At 43.4% G+C, this 18,458-nt stretch overlaps 1 protein-coding gene across 3 annotated transcripts in view; it reads left to right on the forward strand.

Moving 5' to 3' along the window:
• IBTK (inhibitor of Bruton tyrosine kinase) overlaps positions 1-18,458 on the forward strand; it is a 487,897-nt gene that overhangs the window by 262,847 nt on the left and 206,592 nt on the right. For all 3 annotated transcript variants that reach the window (XM_069235618.1, XM_069235620.1, XM_069235619.1), the window contains exons 21-22: positions 8,371-8,431; positions 16,544-16,671. In XM_069235618.1, the coding sequence (XP_069091719.1) occupies positions 8,371-8,431; positions 16,544-16,671 (189 nt within the window). The remainder of the gene's footprint in view (positions 1-8,370; positions 8,432-16,543; positions 16,672-18,458) is intronic.

Below are 18,458 nucleotides of genomic sequence, written 5' to 3' on the forward strand. Positions count from 1 at the left end.
CATATTCAGGTCCCCTTAGAGATAATGTACAATGATATTCATGCTGCAGATCAATCAGAAATAGTGTGTTATTACAGTAATTCCCAGGTCCCCCCAGTGATAGTGTGATTTTAGTCATGTTCAAGTCCCCACAGAAATAGTGTGGGATTTATCTAACACTTAAGTTCCCACTGAGATAGTGTATGGTTATAGTTATGTTAAATTCACATGAGATAGTGTGTCATTAGAGGGATGCAGAGGTGGCCGCACTGATAGTGTTGCAGTTGTGTTCAAATCCCCACAGAGATGGTGAAGGATAATAGCTATGTTCAAACCCTCCAAACCATAGGGTCTTCCTATAGTCAGGACTAGGTCCCTAGAGATATAGGCCCTCATTACAAAAAGTCTGGCACCAATGCGGGGGCCCAAGCACCATATTTCAGCCCTGGTGGTCGGGCCGCAGGGGTCCACCAGCTCCGCCAGGATCAGGGATTCCGGCGGTCTGGCGATCCTAATCCGCCAGGGCAGCGCTGCGAGCAGCATTGCCCTGAGGATTATGACCTCTTTCTCCGCCAGCCATTTCATGGCGTTAGCACCACCATGTAAAGGCTTTAGGAAAACTGACGCAGTTTCACTTGGCGTGGGCAGTGCAGGGTCCCCCTGGACAGTAACCTCGCAATTTTCACTGTCTGCCGAGCAGACAGTGAACATTGCGAGGGTGCTGGTGCACCCTGCAGCCTACAGCGTTGCCACCGGCTCAATTACGGCCAGGAGACAATGCTGTATGCTGTTTCCCACTAGGCCAATGGGTGGAAACTTTGATTTCAACCCGCTGATCTATCAGGAAACTCTTAATGGGCCTGGCGCGAAGGTAGCCAGTCTGGCAGCAACCTCCCTGTCGGACGTTTGGCGGACAGTGGAAACAGTCCGCCGAGCTCTTAATCAGGCCCTAAGTGTTTAGTTGTAGTCATGTTTAAGTCTCCCTAGAGATAGTGTACGATAATAGTAATGCTGCAGTCCATGCAGAAATTGTGTTCTAACATATACTAAGTCCCAGGTCCCCACAGTGATAGTGTGATTATAGACATGTTCAGGTCCCCACAGAGATAGTGTGTGATTAAGAGTTATGCCCAGGTTGCCACACAAATAGGGGGTCATTACTAGTCTGGTGGTCACTAGACCGCCAGGGAACCGCCAACTCCACCAGGATCAGAGATTCCGGTGGTATGCAGGTGGTGGCAGTCCTAATCCGCCAGGGCAGCGCTGCCCTTGGGATTACGACCCCCTCCTCCGCCAGCGGTTTCATGGCGGTACCACCACCATGAAAATGATGACCGAGAACAGGTGCGGGGGCCACACGGGGGGCCCTGCACTGCCCATGCTCTTGGCATGGTCAGTACAGGGGCTCCCCTGGCCACCACCATCACAATGTTCACTGTCTGCTTTGTGAGCAGTGAACATTGTGAGGGTGCTGGTGCACCCTGGAGGCTACAGCATTGCCGCCGATTATGAGCCGTAGACAATGCTGTAGCATGTTTCCGCCCGCTGACCTAGTGGGAAACTCTTAATGGGGCCGGCGGGGAGATAGCCTGTGTGGCAGCAACCTCCCCATCGGAAGTGGGCGGATGGTAAAAACCGTCCACCAAACTCATAATGATCCCCATAACACCATATCTACAAAGCCTGGAAAGGTCTTGCATGGTGGCTTTACGTGGTCTTGTAGATATGGGTCTGCACTGTGTGCCACAGGAGCATTAAAAAAAAAAAAATTACGCTCCGGTGGTTTGTAAATAATCCCCTAGTGTTTAGAGATAGTGTGTGATTATATTTATGTTCAAGTCCCCTAAGAGATAGTGTGTGATCAAAATCATATTCCGATCCCTAAATAAAGAGCTTTATGATACAAATGTGCAAGTTCCAGGAGATGTGGTGTATTACAATAATCATGCTTATGTCCGTACAGAGATGGTATGTGATAACAGTGATGGCCAAATGCCTGCAGAGATGTGTGATTATAGTCATGCTCAAGTCCTACAGAGATATTGAGTGCTTATAGTAAAACAAAACTCCAACTAGATAGTGAGTGATAACAGGGAGGCCCAGATAGTGATTATGGATTTGTAGATAATGTTTGAGGACTGTCAAGTTCAAGTCCCAGTAGGGACAGTCTTGTATGATAGACATTTAGATGTCTTTGCAGAGATAGTATGTGATGATAGTAATTTTCAAGTCTCCACAGAATTAGTGCTTGATTATATTGATGTCAAGGTCCTCACAGAGATAGCGTGTGATTATAGACATTCCCTGTCCCTGCAGAGATAGCGTGTGATGATACTCATGTTCAATTCCCTGCAAAGATACTGTGTGATTGATTACATTGATGGTCATGTCCCAGCAGAGATAGCTTGTGGTCATATTAATGTGCAGGTCTCCACAGAGATGATGTGTCATAGTATTTCCCTGGTCTTGCAAAGAGATGTGTGATAGTAGTTAGGTTCAATTCCCTGCAAACATGGAGTGTTGTTAGTTATATTGATGCCCAGGTCCTCACTGACATAGTGTGTGATTATAGGGAGGGCCAGAGCCCCAAAGACTGTTGATTTCTGGCACAGGAGGGTTTACTCAGTCGCATACTATCAATGTGAATATTACATTGTTTATGAAAATTGGTAAGATTGTGTTGAGAAAAAAGGTGTGCCTTGAGTGTTGCACTGTTTTTACTAATGTGATGAGACGCTGACATCATTTTTCTGTGAATAGAATCCCAGCTCTCCTCTTCCCTCATTGTTAGAAGCACATTAATGCTTGAGCATTGGACTAGAGAGACCTAAATACACATCAGCATACCCACCTTACTCCCTATAGGTACTCCCCCTCTTTGCTACAAACGACCTCCGAACTGATGTGCCCATGTGGGACTGCAGAGGTTTTACACTCATGGGGTGAGCTGTGTATGCCTCCGATTTCTGTGGTTTGTCTTGGAAAGAAATATGCCTTCAGATTTCCCTACAGTTTTTATTAGTAGACTCAAGATGCACACAGAGGGCAGGCCCATTTTCACAATGGAAGGTGGACAATTACACATTTGTGCTGAGCTTAGATGACAATGCAGGATTCCAAGTGAAACTGTGTAACAGACTGTGGACGTAGACAGTGATCTTGTGCACAATGAATGGGATACGGTATTGTCATAGCCACCAAAAGTATCCTATACTACTCACTTCATGTTGGTGCAATTCAAGTGTCTGTGCTACATCTTTCTTACACTGATGCCACTCAACGTTTATGAATGTAAACCAGACTCAGATGCTGATTGGTAAGTGCAAATCTCTCATGGTCTTTGATTCTGCCAGATGATCCAGTCCAGTGTGACATGCCAGCAGAATTGAGGTGATGAACAGGGCATTTATAACCCACAGGTGTGCTTACTCCCATGACCGAAAGAATATAAACAAATAATCTATTTAAATTTATAGAGCTGCTAGTGTTCTTCACCAAGTGTACAGTATTCATGTGGTGGAAGGCACCAGTCACTGAAAGCATACCACATTGGCCAAAGAGTAGGGCCCAGTTAGTCATTGCTGAGTGTATGGCACTGGAATAGACTGTTGGCAACTTGGAATTCACTGATTGAGCAAAACTGGAAAATCTTACTAGCTGAACCAACGATTCAGAGTATAAAACCTCTGTAGACTGTAATGGGACACATTTATCACAGGTTCTCATTTAGCAGCAGCTTCTCTTCAGGGCTTCATTTAGCCACTTTCAGGGAGCCATTGAATCCCTTTGGCTTTGCTCAAGACCTTTGGTCTGACTCTGCCACCCTGACTGGACCAAATGTGAGATGAGTGCCTCTGAAAAATGTTATACTGGGCAGCTGACAGCTGTTTCAGTCATCCTCCACAAGGTTTTGCAGCAGGAGGACTGTGGAATCAGTTGTACATCCTGTTCCACTTCCTGCCCACATGCTTAATGTCACTTTATCCACTACCAGTCCTTGCAGCAGAATGATGACCGGGACATTACACAACTGCTCCTGTATCAACATTTAAATTGTGATTCAGCTATCAGTGCAGCAGGGAGATGTCCCAGGGGCACAGAAAACCCTCCCTGGCCCACAACAAAAGCAGTTTGTATTTATGGAAATGGTTGGTACCTCCGATATGGCCTTGTCATGTCAGCAACTATTCTAGGAGCATTCATTGTCCCAATATTAGCTAGGGGCGGCTGTTTAATTTCATGATCCTGTTGATTGTTTAGGTTATTTTGATTAGGTTGTGGATTGATTTAGTTGGTCCCTTGTTGAAGATTTTGAATGCTGGGTAATTATGTTAACGAGATTGATGGGAACTGAGATATGTTCCCAGTTCATCTACATAAAGGCTCCCATGGGAAAGATTCCTGCTCAACATGTAAACTATAACATTTCTGTATATTTAACAGTTTTCATCACAAGTATTAGTCTAGCTTAGATAAAACTGTTGTTTGGCTTTCCATCCCCTTTCACTGTTGCGTACCTCTCATTCTGCTGTTGGTTCTGTGTGAGTTGCGTTTGACCTGGTAGCTAGGCACGATTTTAGGCCGATGACGGAGCATGGGTTGGATACTAGGACCAAGTTGGTTCTTGTCATAGAGTTACCTTCGTAATAAGGCATTTTCTGAGAAGGTAGAGTCTTCACTCCAGTTGGGCAAGGCAGCAGGTTTGATCTGAAGATGGGGTAGATGTCAATGGGTTGCCACTGTTTGAAGTCTCAGCAAAGTGGTCAACGAAGGTGAGAAAAGCTTACAGCTGGAATATTTCAGATTTTGCAGCCAGGAATTTGTCATTCATCAGCTACGGCTTTGTGTTGGGCCAGGTCAGACCTTACAAATTTTGACTTGGAGGATTTCTGGAAGTCTGATTCTGCCAATCGGAAGGCTTCACATCTTCGGATGCTGCACGGCGCCAGGCCAACTGAAACTGATTTGCAGATAACACTGTAACAGGAACTGTGACAAAGTCATGCCCACTGACGATGCACCATCAGGTTGTCCTCAGTCATCTGTTGATTCTCCAGGCTAAAAGTCTTTAATAAGTTTCTAAGGCCCATATCTTACTTTTAGGCAGGAAAAGTGTGCTCAGGAACAGCACTTAAGTATCAGGACTCACTCCAACAGAAGCCACCAGCAGCGTCCAGGGCAGGTCCAGAAGAAAGTGCTCAGCTGTGTTCCTCCAGGAAAGTGGGCATCTTTCAGCTTTTGTGGCCATGTAGCTTAACAGGGGGTCAGCCAACTGGCCCCTAGTGTCCACTTCTTAGTGCAGAGTACACATGGGAGCAGTTGTAGTAATTAAGGTTCTCCTCCTAGGTCTCCACAGTAAGTGCAGTCCTTCTTCTGTCTTCCACAGGTCCAGCAGTGATTTGAAGAGGGTACCCAGGGGCATAAGCCTGGCAATAGCCCATGGGTGGAGGTGAGTCCTGCCCCCTCCCTAACGAATAGGAAAAATGTGCCCCTCTCTACCTAAATCCAACATGCTAAAACCTTATTTCCCATGTGCATAACTCCTATACCAACCCTAGAGGTGTATCCAGGGAAATGAGCAACCCTTCCTCTGTGGCCACCCCAAACTGCTTCCGGGAGCAGCTTCTCTCCCTCCATGATTGGTGCCTGCGGGCTAGAAGGACGGGAGTGGGGACCGGCTCAGGTGTTAAGTACATCTGTTTGTGACATGGTAGGCCTATAAGAAGATAATTAGGTTCCTCAGCACTGGCCAGATGGTCATCCTCTCAAAGGAACAGCACACCCTTCAACATCCAAAGTCTTTGTCTCAGCTCTGGGAGCAAGTTTCCATCTCATCACTGAGCTATTTGACTCCTGGGGGACATTTGGAAGCTCATGCAAATGGCCTTCTAGAGGCCTTTGGCAGGCAAAAGATTACTTTTTAAAAATACCTTTTGTAAAATATTACTACAAACCAGACTTTACCAATGAATTGGATTTGTAATAAATATTTTAAGAAGTCAGGGAATTAACTTTTTAGGTGGTTATTAGACAGAGCTATTTTAATATTAATTCACAGTGCTTTCCTATGGAACAGTTACCCCTGTTACATTGAAAGTATCTTTGGGCCCTTCTCACTGTGAGGGCATTGAACTTTTACATTTCCTTCATTTAACTATCAGGTAACCTGCCTTATTGGGTATTAAGGGTGACATTAATATTTAATAGTAGAAGTTAGGCCTGTCAGAAGGGATTATGTTGTCAATTCGGGTTTGCATTTTAAAGCTGCACAGACAGGCTACAGTTTTAAGCCTTCAGTCATGTTTTATGGTCACTTTAGTGGTGGCACAGTGTGTGCTGCAGTCCATTAGTGAAACTCAACTTACAGCCCATGGGTAGCTGCTGTACCATAAACTTGGTACTAATAGGTCAGTTGAATATGCCAATTAGTAGTACAGCCAATTTCAACATATTTTGGGGTCAGAGCACATTTACTGAGGTCTGGTTAGCTGGATTTCAGTGTACAGAGTCAAAAAACAGCAACATCAGTCAAAAATGGATGTTATTGTGAATTACAAAATGCATTTTTCTGCAGTTAATGTATAGGATTGAGTTTCAGTTCTCCTTATGTGCTATTACTGGGTCTTAAAATACATCTGTAGCTCTTTAGATCCCAGATAGACTAATTTTATTTTAGAAGTTAAGCTTTTCCAAGGCATTTTCTAACTGTCCCAACTTATCTTGATTATTGCTACAGAGAACATACCTTAGTTCTTCGTAACAAGGTGTGATACACCTAGTCTTCTTGAAGACTTTTTGAAAAGCTAGTAGTGATATGCTAGCAACATGCATGTAACGCAGGTATCAGAAAATATAGGGCCGTAGCGATTTCCAAGATCTGCCCGTTCTTGGATATTGTATCTCAACACTAAACAGTATTTAGCAATTCTGAGATGCATATTCTCTGAACAAAATCCCAAGTTTGTTAACAACAGGGGTGTTCATGTTGCAGATGGTATTAATGAAAGATGAGTTGAAACCTGTAGACTTACCCATTTTCTGTGATGTAGGAATGGAGAGCTTTTCATTGCCTATGTGTCAAAATGTTCTAACATTTACAAATTTGCATCTGGGTAAACAAAAAGGTGATGGGGTAGGGTGCTCAAAATAATTACGCCCACTGGGAATTATTGCTGACTGCATCAAGTCCATGATTTGTATCTCATGCTGCTACTCCAGGAAGGTAGCAGCCATATGTAAATCAACTTTGGTCCTGACAAAAATGGATTATCGAGCCCAAACTGCTAGGCGGTATCCCCTGTGAACAGGAATACAAACAACTCAAGACCAATTTAATCTGTCTTGACCTTCATCAATGAGTTACAGATTGAGTGCTATGGCCCAGTAAGCTACAGGATCCACATTACTTAGGACATCCCAAAGACATGATTAGTCAACTGCTTGAATTTGCATCTGGAAATAATATAGCATTGATCATCCAAAGACTTTGTGAACATTACTGAACGTAATACCTTTCTCTGCTAACATGCTGAACTTACTTGCCATGTGTGTGACCAAGTTTGGTGGCTTGGAACATCCCAAGTTGCCATTTCCTTAGTGTTGGCCAGTGACCTATTGTTTTGTAGAGTGTATTTGCATCTATACACAGCCTGAAAAATAAGGTACTCCTACAGCTCCTGGGTTCATCTGTCATTGTCTTGAGCAGACACCACACCATTTCTTCATTAGTCTTTATATCAAGTTGTTGGTACGATTTTGACAAACGTATTACTTTAGAGATTGTATGATAACAAAACTATTTTCCATAAAAGGTATATCCTTCTTATTGCAAAACATTGCTTGCGGTGCTTCCAGGCTCAAGACATTATGGCATCGCTTGCCAGACCAGTTTTTGGCAATATTCTTTAGTCTGAGAGAGCTACTGTAGTGCATGAATAATACAATCTTGGGTCACCACACAGGATTTTATTCTATTTTTCATTCTGAATGCAGTTAAGATGCTTTTGTCGTTTCTTTGCACTTTGAATTCATGTTAATTTTTCTCTAGCATTGCCAATCAAGTGCAGTTGCATTTCAGCCAACGATTTTCAGGTTAATTAAAGTGATTATAGTTATATTCTGTGGTTTTATCTTATTTGTATTTTTTTAAATGCAATGATTTCTAGTACATTTCCTCTTCTCTCAACACCTCTGAAGAGAAGCCCTGTAACAAAAAAGTCAATAGCTTAGCGAGTTGAATTGAACAACAAGCCTTTTTTGCTGCTGAAAGGGCTGAAAGTGATCATAGTACTTCTCATTTTACATAATAACGCTCAGACTAAGAATCACTTACATTTTACGTAATTCCTACCTTTGTTTAATAAGATCAACCCATTTTTGTCTGTTTTTAAGGACTCTAGATGTTCTAAGTGATGATGTACTGAAGGAACTCTCTGTTGCGTATAGAAAAATGGTGAGTATCTCTTATTGTGTAACTTTGCAGTTTAACTTTTTTTCTGTTAAGTTTTTACCCGAACTGATGTACACATGTAATTCTGATGTGGTTTTCAATTAAAATGTTACATGGTAACGTAATTTTAGAATTGCCACATCAGTAACTCTCAGAACCAGCCAGGGTTATATCCACATCACTTTATTTCAACAGTGTTGGTCATTGGAGTCTCTTTTGTCCTCAATATCACATGATTGATGCAATCCTCAAATAATCCTCCAGTAAGCCTTTTTTTAGGTGGTTCAGTCCCCCCTGTTCTGTGGTCTCTTCCAGTCAGATGTCAGACTGGAAAATGTTCTGAGTTCCTTGTCGGAGGGCACAAAATATTAAGTTACTTCAAGTAAGACTGGATCCTGCCTCGGTTTAACTACCACCTTTCCTATAGTGACTAAATGCTACACCTGAGCACTTGCCTCACACATTCCTTCCAAAGGTTTCTGTCACACTTGGTCTCCACTGGTGCCAGCAGCAGTGCCCGTTTATCACTGTGTATCCCTTTTATGTCTTCCACCCCTTCTCACTTATGGCTCACCACTGCTCGTCCTGAAACCAAGGTGTTTAGATCTCAGTGTCCTCCCCTGGGTCTTGCTGAGCATTGAGCACTTATCTCCTCCACTTGGTTCTCTGCTGTTGCCATCTCCTCTACCCCGTATTTCCTGGTTTGCCAGCATGACCAGCCAAGCTGTCACAGAGTCTGCCCTCGAATCAGTGCACATCTGTGCCTGCTCCTTGTTCCACCCTTCACCTACACTAGAAATCTTATACTGCTTCTTCCTCACTGTCTCTGCCATCTGTTTCTTTGAGTTTGCTCATGAGGACCCTTCTACCATGCAGACCTCCCTGTTTCTTCCTGCAGCCAGGAAGTTGCTGTCCTATCACTTCATTGTCTCCCCCTCGCGTCCCTTGATGTCTCCTGGATATCTGTCCTGCCAGTGGTCACTAACCACATTTTACATAATTAACATAGTCTAATGGATACTTCTATCTTCAGTTTCCTTGCCTTTTTATTAATCCCCAGGCACAAGACTAGATCCAGAAAACAGTGCTGCCGCACTCTAGTAGATGGCGTTGTGTAGCTCCGCACTGTCTCTATACCACCTCGAAAGTGATGAACAGAGCGACATAAAAGCACCACCCCTGCACACTGAAGTCAGTTCCTTTCTTTTGGTTTTCAGAAGACTTCCAAGAAATTTAAAACCGGTGTGCGAGTGAGCGATGCCCTACTCAAAATTATAGTTTTCAGACCATAGCATGACTGCAGGACGCACATCAGTCACAGACTGCACAAGATGTCTTTTATATCTGTCTCAGGCCCCAAATTCAAGTCATGAGATAAGTGTGCCCTCATGCACCCAAAGGCAGACCAAATCTTATATAGACTTCTAGTTGCAGATTCCTTACCTTAGAATTCCCCCAGGCGTCAGACTGGATGTGGAGATTTTTCTTCAAGCAATGCCCTTGCACATCGGTAGGTGGCGTCGGTTTACTCTGCGGGCGTCGTTGGCATCGATGTCGCCGTGATGATGTCGGAAGTAGTACATAGACTCTGCCTTAGCGCAGTGACGCCAGTTTCTTTTAACAACTTTCCATGCCAAAGCACAGAGCTGCTTAAGAACACTGAGATCGCCAGAGCTCTGGACCTGAAAGGGGAATTTGTGTCCCTAGAAATCAGTTCGCAAGTGGGGAAGATGGGTGAGTTGTAAGGAATCTGCAACTAGAATAGGTCTCTCCCAGTTATTTTGTTACCGAGCAGTGCCTTCACTGATACTTTGGCTACTTGGGGAAGCCTTGTGTTTTTTTCCCCTCTGAATAGGCAGGTAGACAGGTGTCACAGATTGACACCTGTTGATACGGATTTTCTCTAAAAGCACTCCACTGCAGAGAGCCTAATCATGCAAGCCTCAACCCGTAAGGTGAGCCCTAACTCTTCCAACTACGCCGGAAAGGGAGTCCAGGAGGACTGAGGTGTTTGGCAAGCGTATGTTTTTCTCTGCCAACCTAGCTTTGTGGTAGCAAAAATGCTATGTTTGCTGAGTGCTACACACATGCCTTCATGGACATAGCCGATGGAATCTTGCTGGCAGTCCTGGAGAGGATGTAGTGCAGCGGTCAGAGCAACTGCCTCAGGAGCTGGAGATAAGGGTTCGGGCATCGGAGCAATGTCCAGTGATTCTGAGCAAATCACTTAATCTCCCCGTGTCCACGGAACATCGCCTTGAGACCCTCCGGGGTGATAAGCTGCGCTATATAAATCTACATTTGATATTTCACATTCACCTAAGGGCCTATTTGGCTCAGACAGTTCATGATGGACAAGACTAGGCCAACTATTTTATGGGTCTGAATACTACAGATTGCCTGGGTAGAGCTGACGGTACTAGTGTTGTATTTCATTGCCACGTGTAGATGCTTTCCACAGGATTCTTCATTGATGTACTGGCCTCCTTGAAGGCAGAATCTGTGTTTGAGCATTTTAAGGATAGTAGAGCTACAGTACATTATTTGGGACTTTGAGCCCATGCTAAACCGTTCCTGCATTGTCACAGAAAGTTCAGATGCTATCACAAAGGGTTGGCATATAGATCCCGACAGCCTTTCCCACCAGTGCAGCAGCTCTCTAGTCTTTTTGAAGCCATGGGCAGGGTTCTAGCAGATAGCATGTAGGCCTGCAGCAGCATCAGTCCTTCAGTACCTTTCCCTCTGCTACTACGGCCCCCAAATCACTTTAGGTTGCCCTTAGTGGAGCATGTCTAACTGGTGAGTGGAAGGATTAAACATTTCCTCTTTGGCTGGCTGTTATGTAAGACAAATGTCTTGCAAAACCTTCAAAATGGCTGTGCTCTACCTTTTCTTTCTGCCCTGGATGCTGCTACTCCACACTGGATTGTACCAGTCTCAGAAAGAGGAGGGATGTGTTGCTCTTGAAATTTCGCCGTTATGATGAAGGGTGGGGCCCTTATGTCTATTCTGTACCTCTGGCCTCTGCATGCCTTCCTGTAGAAAGACAAATTCATAATTCCCATGCTACCTGGATCCTGTCTACTGTGAACCAACCTGACTGGATTGTGACCTTGGATCTCCCCTTCCATGCACAGGAATGCAGACAATACATTTCCACTGTCTATGGAAGTTGTCTTAAAATTTGTGCTATGCCAGGTTAGGGCTAGCATCAGCACTAAGGTCATTGGAACACACCCATATATCCTCACATATCCTCCTCCTTGCACACATTCACAAAGCACTACTGTCTGGGCAGTTGAGTTTGTCAGGATGGGCACTTCACCCGTTCGGTCCTGCAGGACTTCCTTTTCTGAAATTGGTACACAGACCCACCTCTGGGGTTGATTTTTCTTGATTATCTATTCTATGGTAAGGAGGTTATGGTTTTATCAGATGAACAAATTACTTACTTTTGTAAGGCCTTATCTGGGTGAGACTCTATCTAGCCGGAGATTCCTTGCCAACCCTCTCAACATCCCCACACTGTGAACAGGTTTCTAGGGACAGGGCTGTTAACCTTTCAGGGCCCTTGTTTTCCATACCAGTGGTCAGTGTTCCTCATGGCTCAGTGCTTCTGGCGCAGAAAGTCGTGAAAAGAAACTGATGTCAGGGCACCTGGGTGGCATCTATATAGGCACTGCGAGCGTCACTTCCTGCGGACCTTGGTACTGGGGTATTAAGGAAATCTCAGCTGCCCACAAGTGCCCAGGCCAGCCACGGGGACCTCGCAGGTCTGATTCACATCAGAGTACCTATTCTCCAGGCCAGAAGGTGGTGTGGCAGCACTGGGTTGTCCTCGTGTAGTTGAGACAGACTTGGCAGTCCGATGGCAAGAAAAGGAACACAGAGGTGCCGATCTCTGTTGCCCAGGCAATGCATCTGCAAGGAATGCGACTAACTTCCTTGGCACCCACTATCCTGCAGTATTGTCCTGAAGCACAAGGTGGAGAGGAAGCATGGGTCCTTAGCGAAACTGAGCGCGCTATTCTTGATGAACGAAAATGTCTGTTCTTTCACAAAACACCCTGGCGATCAGCCACGCACTGATCCTGGGCAAAACAGAGCGCTTGGTCCTAATAAAGCGAAGTGCTCTATCTGTCACAAAATATGCTGCCAATCAGGCACATGTTGATTCTTGTTGACATTCAGCAGCCAGACTCACGGGTTGCAGAGTCCCACAGCAGCGGTAGGGAGGTGAAGTCTTTGGCCTTGAGACCTCATGAACAGGGGTCAAGCCAGCATGCCCTTGGAGTTACTTAGGATTCAAAAGGTTGTTGATAGTAGGTTCATTCCTTCTCACTGGCAGGCAAGAGGCAGCTGGTAGTAGGCCAACACAGCCGAGCAAGTTGCAAAGTCCCTCCTCGCAGCACAGCTCCTCTTCTTGGCAGTCTCTCCTCAGGACTAACTTCGTGAACTCATTTTGTGTGTCAGAGGTCCAGTACTTATACCCAAGTGTGCCTTTGAAGTGAGGAAGACTGCAAAGAGGCCTTTGAAGATCACAGGGTCCCTGCCTTTCCTTCCCTGGCTCCAGGCACACTACAGGGGGTATGCAGTTCTTTGTGTGGGGGCATGCACAACCCTATTCAGGTGCAAATGTCCACTCCTCTCTCCCAATTTACCACAAAAAGGCCTATCAGCTTGGTGATGGACCATCAGGATGCAAATGTCACATCCCAGTTCCCTTTGAGTGACTGTCCAGAGGGAATGCACGAAGTCCATCTGTCACCCCACCCAAACGTGTATTCAGAGACCGGCAGAGGCACACAATATTTAAAGTAAGAAAATGCCACCAGACCTAAAATTTCTACCTTCCCCCAATTGTGAATTTCACTTAAAAATATTTTTTCAGGCAATTCCATTGTTAATCTGTTGGGGAGGTGGGCCAAGCAGTAGTTAAAAATGAATTTAGCAGTTTTCACTACCAGGACATGTAAAACTCAGACTTAGATTCCTTACCTTTCAAATACACTGCTCCCTGATACCTACTTTAGGGGTGACATATAGGGAAGAAAAGGGGAATTTAAGGTTTGGCAAGTAGTTTTAAATGCCAAGTCGAAGTGGCAGTGAAACTACACCCACAGGCCAAGCAATGGCATACCTGAGACATGTTTAAGGGACTAGCTATGTGGTTGGCACAATCAGTGCTGCAGGCCCACTAGTAGCATTTAATTTGCAGGCCCTGGGCACATGTAGTGCACTTTACTATGGACCTCTAAGTAAATTAAAAATGCCAATTGTGGATATGATTTTTAGTGTACAAAGCACCTGCACTTTAGCACTGTTCAGCAAAGAAAAGGTGTCCAGAGTCCTAAAGCTAACAAAAGCAAGGTCAGAAATATAGATGGAAGGCACAAATCTTGGGTAACCGTGCAAAAAGGGCCATTTCCAACACATAATTTTAAGGAATTTTATTGAGAAGCGTAATTGTGTAGAGTGTTCCGTTGGTTGCAGAACTTAATTATATAAAGCAAATAACTGGTCTAGAATTACATCTGAACGCAGCATGTGAATCACTTGGTACGAACTGCACAGTACTTTAGGGAAGTTCCAAAAGTTACATTGGCTCACAGAACACAAGCCTAAACAATGCAAAGGTACACTGATTTTTTTTTATTTTTATTCTAAACATGATGATGCTGATCAGCTGACTCACAACCTCCAAGAGGTTATAGAAGGTGGAGTTTGCTTTACTCACTTTTCTTTTACTTACTTTTCTTTACTCACTTTTCTCTCAGAATGCAACTTTACCTCCTATTTTAGGACTCCCTGGAACGTAAACATTTGGTGCAGAATCTGGCAATTCTATGTGAATTGCAAGCTTCTACGATCCTGCAAATGCAGTCAAATAATTGGGACATTGAAGGATGGACATTTAAGAAAAACCTGTCTCCGATAAACTCACTTAAAATTCTAGTCCTGTCACCTGGCCTATTACCTCATTGATTATTACAGGTTGAAGTGTTGGTTCCTCAGCAAAATTTCCACCTCCCTTCGTTGCGGCGGAAGTGGAAAGAAAATGATTTATTGCAGTGTATTACAGGCATATAAACCCTTCTTAGTTCAAATGCACATCACTGGAAAATATTATTTGTATTGGTGCAAAGGAAATACACTATTAACAGGGCCACTGGAATTATGTGTCTTTGTGGCTGTAGTGTTTTCTGCATAGTTATGGATTTTGGTTTTGGCGCATAATCCATCATCTGCTGCACACACCACAGATTCTCACAAAAATAAGTTTGCTTCAATGCAGGAACAAGTGTTGCTGCACAGTTTTTAAGGTCCTTCGCAGAGGTTGACTTTTCTGTTGCTTATTACTGTGTTTGGGTTTCAACTGGTACTATTCAGGTGAAGCCTTTGCTCAGATAGTGTTAACGTGTTAAACTGACAAAATATTGATATGATATTATCACAAAATGTGTCACATTATTTGACTTTTCTTATTGCATGATTTAGTTATCCACGTAATTCCAGTGGCCCTGACTACTAGTGTTGAATTACTGTAAGCTGTAGAGATATTTTAAACACACAAATATGGCTGAAAAGATAAAATGCGTGTCAATAACAATGAAAATCATGGTGAAGTATTGACCCACCTGCAGGCGTGGCTTGCGGGAGAGAAAAGGGATGGTGCAGTGCAGGGGGGAGGGAAATAGAGAACAAAAACAACATTTATTAATAAAAATAATAAAACGTACCTTTTTTCTGCACCGCCAGCGCTCAGCTCCATCTTGCATTGCAGGCACAGTCTCCCAGCCTGCCCTGCAGCCAATCCTGACGCTGCTCAGAGCAGCGTTAGGATGGCTGAGAGCGCCCAGCTGGGGCACTCTCTCACAGACTGGGAGCCTGTGCTCAGCTGTGCCAGGCTGTAGAGAGCACAGTGCGCATGTGTGTGTGGCCGCCCTAGACGGCTGGCCAAACATACATGTACACTGAGGGGGGAAGTGCTGCTCTCCCCCTCTGTACCTGTCACGCCCGTTGCCCCACTCCCTTTATAGTAAAAACATAATAAATGGGGTTTATTATGTTTTTACTATAGCCTTTTTGCAGCTTCTGCTGCTGGCGGGGGGCAACGCTCTTCTGCCATAAAGGAGGGCCCCCCGCCCACTTGCCAGGGTACAAAAGCGCACTTCATTTTAGATTCATGTCCTCATGGAAGTGGCGTGAGAGCCAATAACTAAAGTTGGATAAGAAAGTCCTCCTTGCTTTATGCTGTGGTGCGTGGAAGCAAGATATATATGACAGTGGAACAGACCACTGGATAAAGAGAGCTAAGCTAAAGTCCCTCTTCTAGTGCCTATATAGTTATGTATGTTTTACTTAATTTTTTTTCACTAAGCAAGGTTGGCGAGGCAGTTAAAGCTGTAGTAGGTTAGACTTTATGTAACATGGCACGGGCAGATGAAATATTGATGGGTTCCTATGTGTCAGCTGATACTCTTCTTGCCACCTCAGTAGCACATGCATAAGAGGGCAGCATACTCAACTAAATGAGCCATCCATTCTTACCTTTAATCCATTAACTATCTTGCTTCACCTGCCACTAGTAATTTCACTTGTATTTTTACGTGTGCTTCAGTTATGCTGCCTTCCTCAAATAAAGCCATATCGGCTCAAGATTAAACATATATGTTTTGCAGACAGTATTTGTTAATTTGTTTTTGGGTGGGACAAATGTGTTGTATAAGTATAAATAAATGTATGTTCCTACCTTCAAACAGAAACTTCAAATGAATCTTTTGTTTCCACTTGTGTCAAAAGTAATTATGAGCGGCACAGTGAAAAATGTACATGCAAAACATGTATTGAGTGGCCTAAGGAGAGCTACTTGTCTTTTTATTTGGTTGTGTAGTCAGTCACTGATTTATATAAGCATCCACAATTTATGTAAAGTCAAAAAATTAAGCGAGGAAGCACCCATACTATTATAGAATAATTTCGAAGGTGATGTTAAAAAAAAAAAAATGACAAGTTCACAAGACACAATGTCATAAGGATATAAGAAAGCAAACTTGTTTATCATAGTACATTGCTGGTGGAAACTGACATACTGCATTTTGTTTGGCAATGTAGATTCCAGCAATGGAAAGGAGGATTATTACACCTTATAATGATGGACCAGACATTGGAAACTTGGACACTGAAGCTATGGAGAACTTTGTCCTTCTAAAAGAAGAAGACATTACAGATCAAACTTCTCAGTAAGTTGACGTTTTCTTATTTTGTCACATAACATTTATTCCTACTATATATTTATTTACTTAATAAAATATAAATATTGTATGTAGACTTTGCTTGTTTAAGTACGTTGGAAAATGCACTGTCAGAAAGACTGGTGCTGTGATGGAAAATCAGGTAAATATAACTGGAATGGAACTATTTATAAAAAGCATGAAGGAGTGACTGGGTTTCTAATTACACTTTCAAAACAGCAAGGACAGATGGATGAAATTTCTTTGTCCTAGTGGGAACTCACTAAAGCTGCCAATATGATCATGGCCAGCTTTAGATTGTACCCATGACATTGTCTTCTTGTTGCCAAAAAATTCTAGGAGAAGTAAATCTGTACTCAACCTGTTGGAAGATATTGGAAATGAAGTGTGTCAGATTTTTCATCGTGATTTGTTTGCAAACAATGGAAATTCTGTCCAGTCTCCCTCGCACAGGAACGTATCCCCGCCAAGCCTTGACTCGCAGTTTTGTTCTTCTGAGCGTGAGGTCCTAGACATGTATGGGTTTTCTTTGGGTTCATGGTGCCCAAGTCAATAAACTAGAGGCTGTGCATTTTGAACACTTGGAAAGCAACTGCAAGAGAAATGCTTGTTCAGGCTATCTATCTTTTGACTGCAGGATCACACATGGGCTGTATGGAACGTACCTCAACTGTATATTTTTAAAATCTACGCACCCTAAGGGTTCTAAAACTCTCTCTGTGCCTGACCTTTCTAACCATGATTGGCTGGCTGGAAAATGATGCAGAACATGAAGTTTGTCAGATTTGATAGCATTTTTGTTAAACAAGAATATTTTCTTTCAGTCTCCTTTGCCAAGGTAACATATTCTTGCCCAGGCTTGATCCCCAAATTTGTTCCTTGGGGGTCCTGAGAGTGAGGTCATCATATCCACACACAATAAACTAGTGTAGTACATTTAGGAAATTTGGAAAATAATTGAGTGAAACGACCGTTTAGAATACTTGTCTTTCAGTCACAAGTATTACCCATGACCTTAACAGAAACATACTGCAGCAGTATGTGTTAAACAGCTACATATCAATCTGATTGGCTGGCAGAGAGATGACACTAAACAAGACTCTTGGGCAACTAGTAAGCATTTTTTGCTTAATATATCGCAGATTCCTGGAGTGCAACTCGCATAGTAGCATGTCTCAAAAGACTTGACCAAAATCTGTGTTTCCTGAGTGTTGGAATATTAAAGATCTATTGGTTTGAGCAGGGATCCACCCAATAAACACCAGAAAATGTTTTTGATGAGGGTTGACTGCAAATATTTGCCCCGAGTTCGCCAGCTGATAGGAGAATTTACCAACCCTTGACTGAAAACCATTTGCACAGGGGTATCCAGGTTTGTGTGGCTAATGAATTCAAATGTGTTTTTCATTTCTAAGAGTTTCCTGCAAATGTCAACTTATGTTATTAATAAGTTGTCATTTCTTCACTTTTCTGTGAGAATAAACACCAAAACTTTATGCAAATGGCAAAAGTCCTAACATCCTGCATTCCCACAATTCTGAAAGAAACTGAATCCCACCAGATTGACCTATTGCACAGGCCTAGTAGGCCAAAAAAGTGTGACTGTGAAGACCACATTGATTCTATATTAATGTCACATGATCACAGATGTGGCCTACAAACATGATGCATGCCTCCTAAACAGTCTGTCAGATATAATAGAATATTATTTGTGAGGATCTGTCGTTTGTGCACAAATTTACAGGTGGAAACATTGTGACTCATGGCTCTTTTTT

The sequence above is a fragment of the Pleurodeles waltl genome, chromosome 5 (assembly GCF_031143425.1).
Source record: "Pleurodeles waltl isolate 20211129_DDA chromosome 5, aPleWal1.hap1.20221129, whole genome shotgun sequence".
Lineage (NCBI taxonomy): Eukaryota > Metazoa > Chordata > Amphibia > Caudata > Salamandridae > Pleurodeles > Pleurodeles waltl.